This window comes from Anser cygnoides, chromosome 36 (assembly GCF_040182565.1).
Source record: "Anser cygnoides isolate HZ-2024a breed goose chromosome 36, Taihu_goose_T2T_genome, whole genome shotgun sequence".
Taxonomy (NCBI): Eukaryota; Metazoa; Chordata; class Aves; order Anseriformes; family Anatidae; genus Anser; species Anser cygnoides.
In genome coordinates this window covers 1,111,424-1,122,500 of record NC_089908.1, presented here as the reverse complement: position 1 = coordinate 1,122,500, position 11,077 = coordinate 1,111,424, and the positions used below count along the sequence as shown (strand labels likewise).

General features: G+C 37.2%; 1 protein-coding gene across 1 annotated transcript in view; it reads left to right on the top strand.

Moving 5' to 3' along the window:
- The window catches only part of TPGS2 (tubulin polyglutamylase complex subunit 2), a 37,926-nt gene extending 32,463 nt beyond the window's left edge, over positions 1-5,463 (top strand). The window contains exon 4 of the mRNA XM_066986960.1: positions 1,949-5,463. Within this exon, the coding sequence (XP_066843061.1) occupies positions 1,949-1,953 (5 nt within the window). The 3' untranslated portion in view covers positions 1,954-5,463. The remainder of the gene's footprint in view (positions 1-1,948) is intronic.
- The last annotated feature ends 5,614 nt before the right edge of the window (positions 5,464-11,077 follow it).

The following is an 11,077-nucleotide window of genomic DNA, read 5'->3' as shown; positions in this document are numbered from 1 at the left end:
ATTAGGAATTAACTTGAACCCTAAGGCTGATGTCCTAGGAGGGGTTTCTGTCAATATATCTACATCGTGATTTATTTTTTTTTTCTACAGAGGCTCCTGTAAAATGAAATTAAGATCTTTATTTAGAAGCATCTGGAATTACATAAGCTTTGAAGTGCTGAATTTAAAACAAATCTTGAACAAAGATTGTGTATCCTATGCCACAAGTTAATTGAATATAAATTGTATACAAGGAAATATTTTAGGCGTTGAACATCAGGGATCATTCTACTGATTTGTTGTCTTCCCTCTCAGCTGTCAGTCCTCTGTTTGCTGCTGCAGACAATGACAGTCAAGCTGAATACCAGTGTGTTGCCCAATGGAGCAGTTGTGCCCTTGTAGCTGGGGCACCTTCTTCCTTTTACTGCTGTTTTCTGACCACAAGCAGAAGAAAATCAGGTGAAAATCCTTCTTAGGAGTAAAATAAGGCCATGGGCATATGAATATTGGAATGTTTTGATGCTAAGCCCATGTCTTTTTGTGTTATTTAGAAACTATACAATTAACAGCTTGTTCCAAGCTTTCAAACTGTCCTAATTTATGGAATCTGTTCATATGCTATATGCTATTTTTCAGCCTTGATGTTTGTAGAGAAAAGGTGCAAGTTTCAGTATTATTAATTATTTTACAGCTTCACGTATTCTGTTTGAGCTGTTGTGGGAAGGACTGTAGGTCAAAGCAGGTGGGGAACACTGCCTGCCTGTAGCTCACCCCATAGGGGTGACCTAACTGTATTTATGGCTTTTCTGCTGGAATATCAAAACACCTCTGTGTCCTATTAAGGGAAAGGTGATAATGTCAAATGCTGGCTCTGTCCCTGAAGGGGGTTCTCTTAAGAATGTCAGCAAGCCTGATGGGACGAGTGGAAGGCATAGTCCATTGCACATTTAAACATATATGTGCATATATTTTTTTTCCTTTTTTCTTCCTTTTGGATTGTTTCACTTAAAGAAAGTTAAAATTTGAAGTTTTCTGAAAGTTGTACTGCTTTGGTCTCCGGTCACCTGCATTGTAGCAGCTGTTTCACCATTACAAAAGTCTGTATTTTAAGAGCCTTCAACAACAGAAATTGCTCAAGTGCAGAGCAATAATATTTATTAGTCTAAGCTTATTACTTAATATTTTTGTAGAGCTTTTATAGAAACATGACTTTTGAGCCACATTTTTAACATAGTTACAGGATCATTTGTGCATAATGGTCATCTTGCCTACATGATAGCAGAACAGTTATTTTTAGTCTCCCCTTGAGATGCAGAATAAATGATCACTGTAAACCTTTCTCGCATTGTTATTTTTTAATCTTGATCTGATTATTTACACTGAGCAGCAAAATACTGGGTGCCATGGCCCAGACAGAAAGGAAAATTTACTCCTGCGGCTTGATATTGTAAGATCCCTAGAAGAGGCCAAAGTGTTTTGTTTGGAGAAAACCAACAAGAAAAAGATTCCTTTCCTGGACTTATATTTGACCAGTAAATGTAAAAGAAGAATTAGCTTATAATTTAAGAAACAGAAAAGTTTTTCAATTTCCTTTCTATCTTAGCAGCTAAGCTCTCCCACTTGAGTTTTCTGTCTACATGCCCTAGGCTTGTACAGATCCCAGCGTGTCTTCATTACAGCTGTAGAAAATCATACTGCACAGATTACATTGTGGGTTCAGATCCTTACTTTGTAGTTCTGTGCTGCACGTTAATGTGCATGCACTATTGTGAGACTGGTGTCTTTGAAAAAATAATTTCTTGCATTGTCATGTGCAACTTCTGTTGTACTATGATAAAATAAACATTATGAGAAACTGAGCTTTTTACAGGTGGAGAGGGTGTTATTCACTTACCTGGAAAGCAAAGGAATTGGAAGTCAGGCACTGTGGTTATGGGCATTTATTTTATTTCTCTCAAATTCTTTTCAGGGTAAGTGAAGAAAAGAAGGTAACAGAAGAACGGCTGAAAGCTGAACAGGAGTCATTTGAGAAGAAGATCAGACAGCTAGAGGAACAGAATGAACTTATCATCAAGGAAAGGGAAGATATCCTTTTAAAATGTGTGCAAGGGCTCACTGTCTGAAATAACTACAGAGAAATAATTGTTCTAATTTATGGCAGAGAATAAATCTGCATGTGCTGCCATTCAAAAGTAATCAGAGATGACTTGTCAGAATGTGATGCTGGTTCATTTGAGCTTAAAAATGCCATCCAGCTGTTCCTATGATGTTGTTTGGCTATGAAATAGATATTTGTCAACTATAAATGACAATAAGGAATTTGTGCATTAAAATATGGTTATAGATTTTTTTCTCTTAATCCTGTTAGGTTGTTGTAATTGAGGTCTAAAATTTATCTTGCATGATATTCCAGTGTGTGTCCAGAAAAAGGCAACTAACGTTGAAGGCATTTAAACCGTATAAATATGTACTAAGGGGTTTAGCTAGCTTAGCCTTTTTTGTTAATATAAGGTTAGCTGATTTTTTTTTTCTTGCAGACTGTGACTTCCATTTTTGTTAAACTGCATATACTTTGTCCCAGTCCTGGAATATCTCATGCAAAATGATCTTGCAGGAAATACAGCTTTCCTTCAGTGTGGTGTGACGTCTTTACAAAATGTTCTTGTTCATTTCTCCCCAAATCGTTGACATTGACACTTTGTTGTTAAATTCCTCAGAAGGCTAGCAGTTGACTACAGTGGGAGAGGGAAGAGATAATGCTGCAACTACAGTAAAAGCCAATAGCATATGATTCATCAGTAGCTGTATTTCAAGTAGGGAGGATACTAATGCTATTGTAAAAAGCATTGTTGAAACCTAGTGCGTAATGCTGTTTTCAGTCCTGAGTCATCCCTTGCTCAATTCAAAAATGAAGTTAGAAAAGTTATAGAGAAGGGAGATCCTATTTTCTGAGAAGGGGCTGTAGTGTGTATGTATGCTTGTGAATAGTGACCAACCATACAGAAGTAGGTTGAAATGCTGGTGAAGTGAATAGGAGAAGAGAATGCTGAGACAAAAAAAAGACTCTTCAAGCTGTAGGCCGGTCTTGGAATGGAAATGAATTGAGATAAACAGTCCACAAAATGAAACATGAAGTTAGAGGAGGGCTCTGGAAAACTTGAGGAATCACATTTTTCAGTTAAGCACTGGAATGTTTGGAGGGGGAAGCTTTATTCTTATGGATCTTGGTTGGCTTATGAAAGGAATTCCTTGATCTGTTGTTTCTGACAGCAGGGGATTGCCCTTGATAATCCAGCAGATCCTTTGCAGCCTAGTGGCAGTAATACTGGAAGAAAGAACATGGTCTGTTGTCCATACTAAATAATGTACACGTGAACAAATTTAAATGGGTATGGAACATTTCCTGGAAAATAATAAATCTCATGTATTTAAGAGCTATTAGATGTGATTGCAACTCTTTCACATTGATTACACTGAAGTTAATATTTTGTAGTATGTTACATCTTACTTATTCATTCAGCCCATGAATGTGGGTGGAATGTTAGGTTCCTGATTGTTACACACACATATATGTATGTACTGATTTACCCACATAAAGCTTTCACCAATTCATCTGAGGCTTATTTGGTTACTGAGAAGTAGCCATGTTTACTTTTTGTTGTTGTTTTTGTTTGTTTGTTTACTAGAAATAGATGTCACAAGCAAGAATACTTTTTCAGAAGTCAGAAAGGCATAGCAGAAGGTTAATATATGCAATTTTACACTTCACAAAACTCTATAAAACCTATAAATATAAAACAAGATAATTTAAACCAATATAATCTCAACTATAGGAATATTTGCCTATCATACATGAATGATTCAAGTTCCTTCATGTACCCCTAATCAATTAATTTCTGATCTCTCAAAGCTTGTTGCAGAGCCAAGGAATGGTAGAAATGACTTGCTGAAGTAGAATACAGATTCTGGCTATTTTCAAGTACATAAACTTGAAATTCTTCTGAAATATACAGAGTTCACTTGCAAATAAGATATCAGGAATATAATAGCGTAAGGAAAAACCTTCAAGTATAGTAAAATTTATTTCACTTACTTTTTTCCCCCCAAAAGCTAATTTATTCTCTATAAAATTAGTTTATCTACCCCAGTGTTTAAAATTACCCTACAATAATAAATCCGTGCTTCTGATATAACAGCTGCAGCTATCCAGTGAAGTGTAACTTCAACTTGGTAGAGATTTAATTTGAATAAAATGGGAGTGTGTGCTTTTCCAGAGTTGTCTTTTTTTCCTTATTAAGGCTCTTGCAGCAAGGATATGCTTTGTGTGCTTGAACTCCTAACTTTAAAAGCAGAAATTTCTCATTTTCTTTTTTTTTTCTCATTTCTCATTTCTCATTTTCTTTTTTTCTCATTTTTCTTTTTTTTTTTCTTTTTTTTCTCATTTTTTTTGAGAAACTCTGTGGACTCATCTATTTGAATTCATTGTTGATGAGCTATGACAAAAGCATGGGGAGTAGGAGAAGCGGTGGTATGCACTGATTTCACTGCAGAATTTTGAGTAATTTCATAGAACTGAAAAAAGAATTGTATCTCTCTGAAGCCTAAATCTACATTTGTTTTGGTCAGCACTGTGTGGGTGAGGATCAACAACTAAAATTTCATGTAAACTTCAAGTCAGTTCCATTCTTCTTTTGTGGTTGAAACTTTGAGCAGATCCTACTAGGGCATACCATTAATGGAGGACAATACTGATGAGCATGCTGTGAATCATAAGTAGGCCAGCCTGTTGTTAGGGTTGCCAAATCCCTGTTATCATAGAATGAAAGAAAATGAGGGATTTTAAGTAGTCATCTAGTCTATGCCTTTTCCCTAAAACAGTATCATCAGACCTGACACATTATCTTAAGATTTGCTCAAAAGGAGCTATTTTGGCTTAGTTTTTCACATGGTGATCTGTGTCAAAAAATGACTTTTTTTTCAAACAAACAAACAAAAAAACCCCTTGACCTAAAGGGGATCAAACCTTTATTTTACATATGTGAAACTCTTGTAGGCTTATTTCTGAAAAGTTCTGTTGGTACTGTTCTTTGGAGAAGAGATGCTTAGTGGTGTAAGGTATGTGTGCTGTGATTATGTATTCTGCTGTTCTTATTAAAATCTGCTCATGTTGGGCCAAACTTACAAACTCTGAAAAAATCTTGTAACATGTACCGTTTCTTTCAAAGCACCGATTCTGGGTCACCTGCACAATATAAACATTCCCATCCTTGTGGAGTATTGCAGCTCTGGCTCAGGCTGTTTTGGATTCTTCTGGGCATGGAACTGACTGCATCCTATCTGTGTCATGGTTCTGGACCTGGACATGTAGAAGGAGAGGCATGAGTCAAATGAGAATGACTTGTGGAAGGGAGAGAGTAGAGAGGTGAAAGAGTTTGGGGTCAAAATAGAGAAAAGGACCGTGTTTTCAATGAATGGTAGCAAAAGAGGGAAAATGGAAGCCGGGTTAGGCAGAGATAAGGATCTTGTATCTCAAGTGATGCAAGTGGTGGAAAAATGAATCTTCTGATAGGAAAGATTAAGCAGTATGTTAGAACGGAAGTGAAGGCTGCACTTGAGAAAAGAGCACTAGAACCTGGCTGGAAGGAAAGACTTGGAAGTTAGTCTGGACATGAGTTATGTGAAAGAACTGAAGCCTGTGACTCATGAGTTTAGAAGTGTTTGGGTTGAGGAATTAGGGTTAAGGAGGAACCAGCATTGGAGGCAGGTGACCTAGGATCAGTTAGATGGTTGGGAGACAGTTGGTGTAAAATGGTATGTGTTGGTTCAGTGCATTGTAGCACCATCCAAACTTTGAAACAGAATGCTGGAGAAAGGTTAAGTGAGAAGGCTCACCACGTGCAGTCACTCTCTAGCATCCCCATTTAATATTTGTCTTCTTGATGCTGTATCCCCAGGTCATGTTGGATATATTCCAACAGTCTAAATTCTAGCATTTTCTTTGGAGTGTTTGACTTGCAACTTAAATGTCGTTTGAAATTTCTGTTGTTTCATTTGCATTTTCAAAATAAGGGAGAAGCAGTTTGTGTCATGTGCTCATAGGCTATTTGTGTTATCCCTTCTACTTATGCTAGGAACTGTTAAGAGAAAAGCTTTTGACTTTCCTTTTTTTTCTGGCATTTTTTCAAGCACCCATTATTAACTTAGGTCCCAAATATGATTTAATTTAAGAAACGGGGAATTATCTTTTGTAAGATGCCCCAGTACTGTCATGATAGATGTCTTAGGAAAAAAATAATAACAATGAAATTATTAAGAAACAAATACTACTGTTATTTCAAAGCCTAAAGAAATCATGTTATGGTCTTTTCTTGTTATCACCGTTAAGGATTTTCTAATCTAAATTTGATGCTGTTGCATAAATGCAGAAGCAAAACCAGCCTTAACATTTCTGCAAATATTTCTTACTTTGGTAAGAGGAAACTTCTTTAAAATAAATAATAAAACATTGGTATAGCATTCTAAGCTATGAGAAGGAACATGTGTTTCCTTGCCAGAATGATCATTTTGGAGACAAAGAATAAGGAGCTCTTTATTACAAACTTTTTTTTCTTTATGCAAATTTAAACTCATCATCCCTACTAAATGTTTGTTTTGGTTTATATTTAGAATGTACCTGGATTTCTTAAGCTTTTTGGTGGAATTATTTTCTGACTAAGATCTGTTGATTTGAAGACTCAGCCAAGTTCATACAACAAATCCCATATGATTTAATTGGCTAGTCTAAACGTGATCACGGGCTCTTTACATATGTCCTTAATATTGTAACTACTTAGCACTACTTAATTACTTGATTTTGCATGCAGTTAACAAGAATATTAATTTAACTAAAACAGTTCATTTTCTGATATTGTTGGTGAGATAGAATATTAATTTGCTGGAAAAATAATGGGCTTCTTATAAACATTATCTGGAGTCTTTAATAAAACAGTTTTAGTTTTGCCATAGCACTGCTAATTATGTTGTTCTTGCATATACTTGTAAATTAGTGCTACTTCCACATTTCCTTCTCTTCCTATCTTTGTGTTAATAGAGTATTAACATTATTTTTCAGAAGAAAAACTGACTTGACTAATGCCGAAGAGCAAAGCGATAGAAAAGCAGGTATGAGGCTATAGAATTTACCTGACTGTTCTGTATCATGCTTACCTCTCTCTATAATTTTGAATTTGCTTTTTTGGTAATGGGGAGAGAAATATGTTTATCCCGTTTCATTTCCTTTTTAAATCTGACCCACCAGTACTGTCATCACAGGTGGAGAAGCAAAGCAATGGGTGTTGCATAAAAGCTTTTGGCAATGTACTTTGTTGCATGTATTGTCCTGGTGTCCTGCTTATCAGATGTCCATGTGCCTCCCCAGTGCTGCCGTTTGCAAAAGGACAGTTGGTTTGAACTCCCAATGACAACACCTAGTGCCATACAGAAATAGGATATGGAGATTAACAATATGGTTAAGCATGTGGTTCAGGAGTGGGACTTGATGTTCCTTGTGGGTGTGGTGGTTTTACCTTGCTAGGCAGTTGAACTCCACCACAACCGCTCTCTCACTCCCCCTCCTCAGAATAGGAGGGGAAGAAGAAAAGGAAAGAAACAACTCACGGGTTGAGATAAGGATAATTTAATTAAAGGAAAAATAATTATTAAGGGAAAAATATTATTAATTAAGCAATTTAATTAAAGGGAAAAAAAGGAAAGGGGAAAAGGGGAAAAAACAACAAGCAAAGGCTGTGTGGAAGTGCAGAGGAAAGAAATTACTCTCTACTTCCCACCAACGAGCGGTGCTTGACCACGTCCTTGAAGCAGGGCCTCAACGCATGTAGCCGGTGTTCGGGAGGACAGACATTTTCACAACAAGAGCCCACCCCTCCCCTCTCCTTCCCCTTTCCCACTTTTTATTGCTGAGTGTGACATCATGTGGTATGGAATATCCCTTTGGTGTGTTTAGGTCAGCTGCCCTGGTGATGTCCCCTCCCCACCTCTTGCCCACCCCCAGCCTGCTGGCTCTTGGGGACTTAGAGAGAGTCCTGATGCTGTGCCAGTATTGCTCAGCAGTAGACACAACACTGGTGTGATACCAGTGCTGTTTTAGCTACGAGTGCAGAGAACAGCACTGTGTGGGCTGCTGCAGGGAAAGTTAACTCCATCCCAGCCAGACCCAGTACAGTGGGTTCTTTCCAACTTGGGATACTCTATGATTCTATATATATATGAAAGTTGGATCCCTGCCTTGTTCGTCCCTGCCCTGAAAAAAGTGATAAAAATGCAAGAAGAAAATTGGTCTGAAGAGACCTTGCCATTTACAGGAAGCTTGTACCTAGTGCTTTTGAAAGTCGGGCTGTTTATTTAAAACCCACTAACAGATTTAGTGTTGGTTAAGTCCAAGTTGGTTAAGTCCAAGTCCAATTTTTGGTTTTATTTTGGTTTCTATAGGATTAATAATGACAAGGTACAAACTGAGCGATTGGAATTACTGTCACCCTTTTTCTTCTGTTGCATGTCAGCTCTCTCAGTTTATAGTTTAAAATTTCTTCTTTCCTGTTTTTTGTATGTAGATGCATCCTGTATATCATTTTGTGTATCATAATTTGTTTGAAGGCATGTGAGGAGAATGAAAAATTAGTGTTTTGCTCTCTTCTTCCATTTTATCCAACTGCTTTATTCTTTGAAGGTGTTTCCCTTACTGTTATGCTGTATAGGTCCCTGACTGGTAAATGTTTCTAAGCAACCATTATGGTCCATTGAATAAAAGCTGAACTTATTAAAAAATCCCTGAATATTTATATGCTATTCTGTAACAGCAGTATTGGCTAAATAATGTATGTATTTAAGAACTTCTTATTTGTAAAAGAATCAGTCAAGGACTATTGGGTAAATAAGGTATTTTGAATTTTTCATGAACTTTTAAACTAAAACAACGTGAAACATATTGTAATGTTGAGTGTTCAAATGGATCAATGGCTGGAGATTCATTTAAAGCTCAGCTTTTTATTTTTAATCCTAGCTAGTGCCTTTGAGCACAAGCTAACCACGTTGTCCATATTATGAAATGATCCAGAATCAACAGGCAGCATCTAAACAATCAATGTCAGCCTTTTTAGAATATGAGCTGTATTGGCTTGTTGCCCTAAAACTTTACACTCAGTGGTGCAAGATTGGCTGTGAAATTGTGCTGTCAGTACAGAAGTATAGATGTGGGATAAGAGAAGCAGGGTTGCTGGCTTTGTAATTTATACTGGAAAGCGTGGAACGTTATTCTGTGTGTGGCTGATTTAAAAGGAGACGTTGTACCCATCCAGCAGCTCTGGCATCGAATTTTGGAGACCCACTGGGGTGAGTGTAAAAGGCTAGTAGCGTTCTCATATCTTATTTGTTTCTTAACACTTTGATAGCACAGGGATCTGTTCTGCCACTAGACTCTTGATGTCTCTGAGCTGCAGTCTTGCTGGCTGAAGATCTGGGGTGGTGCTCTGTGAGGTTGTTGATAGTGGCTAGGAGGTATATACTTGACAGATAACCAGTCTTCCAGCTCAGAAGGATGAATGGTATCTTGATCACAGGCATGATGATATCTGTACTAACTATCTGGTTTAGATCTAAAAACTGGAAATGATGAGTTGCACCTGGCTGAACCTAACAGGAGGAGGGACCTGTCATTAGAAATGTAGCTTCAGTCATGACAATCTCATATATTAACAGCAGTTACCATACGGAAAAAGCCTGAAATAGGTCAGGTAAAAGTTATTTCTCTGTAGAAATCAGACAGTGTCTTAAATGGAAAGCGTGTTTGTTTTTTGTTTGTTTGTTTTTTGTTTGTTTTTTGTTTTTTTCAGGCACTCAAACTAGGCACTCAGGCACTCAAACTAGTTAAATTTTGACCCTACTCTTGTGGCTACTGCTGAAACACTGGGCTTTAAAAAGCCTTTGAGCTTTCAAAGCAATGTTTTTTTGAGTTAAATTTTTCCAAATGATATTTGGACTCATTCAGAAACAAAGACTGAGATCTCTTAAAAGGAGGCACAAATGGGAAAATAAGATCATTAACTGTTGAAGCTGGTACTGTAACAAATTGACCTGAAATGCGGATTCAGAGAAATTGATGTACTTTATCCTTCTAAACTAAATGAATTCTCCATCTGCTTCAGCTTCTCAACTATAATGAGGATGTTGGGCTGACTGCTATTGGTTTCTCTGTCTCCCTGAACTATTTTGGAAAGTTTAAACATTTCTTGCATGATTAAATACACTTTCAATAAATCAATCTCATAATAATTGTTGTTCAGGAGAGTTCATTATTCAGTTTAGTCTTTTAAATTACTGTTCTTCTTTAAATTCTGACGTAATGGCTTCTGCTAAATCCATTTGCCATACTCTGGCTTGTAATTACTTTAGATTTGAAGAATAAAATGAATGGCTTTATTATTAATCAGTAGCAAATTTGTCTTACTGTTTTTAACCTCAGTGGCCTTCGCTCATTAAATAGTTTTAATGGTCTAGATAGCAAAACACTTCATACCTCTCTTTCAACAGAGATTTAGTGAAAGCAATCAGTTTTGTGGGTTTTCTTCCACCATCCTCTACCTCCTGCTCCCCTCTGAAACATTGGTCATAGTGGCTGTCATCATGTGTAGGTTTGCTGCTGTATGCTGTCAACTGCTGGCCCTCTGAAAGTCTAGTTTTGCTACCTGATTTTAACTGTAAATTTTTCAGATGGGGCTAGCCCTTCTTTTTGCCTTATGCTGTGGAGAGAACGTAGCACTTAAACATAGCATTCATTTAATGTTGACTGCTGTACTGGTCATTGGCCTATATGAACTTTGTCACTGTTCATGTATGATGAAAACTTGCATGATTTCTTTCCTTCTCCATGTTATAAGCGAGACCACGCAATTTTCTGGTTTATCGAAGATAATTTATTAATTAAGTAAGCAGGTACAAGCAAAACAGCGCTGGGCGGCTGGGGAGTCTCCCCTCCATCACAGCACGCAACTTTCCCTTTTCAGTGTCGCCATTTTATAGCATCCAAGTTCGGCTTGTCAGGACT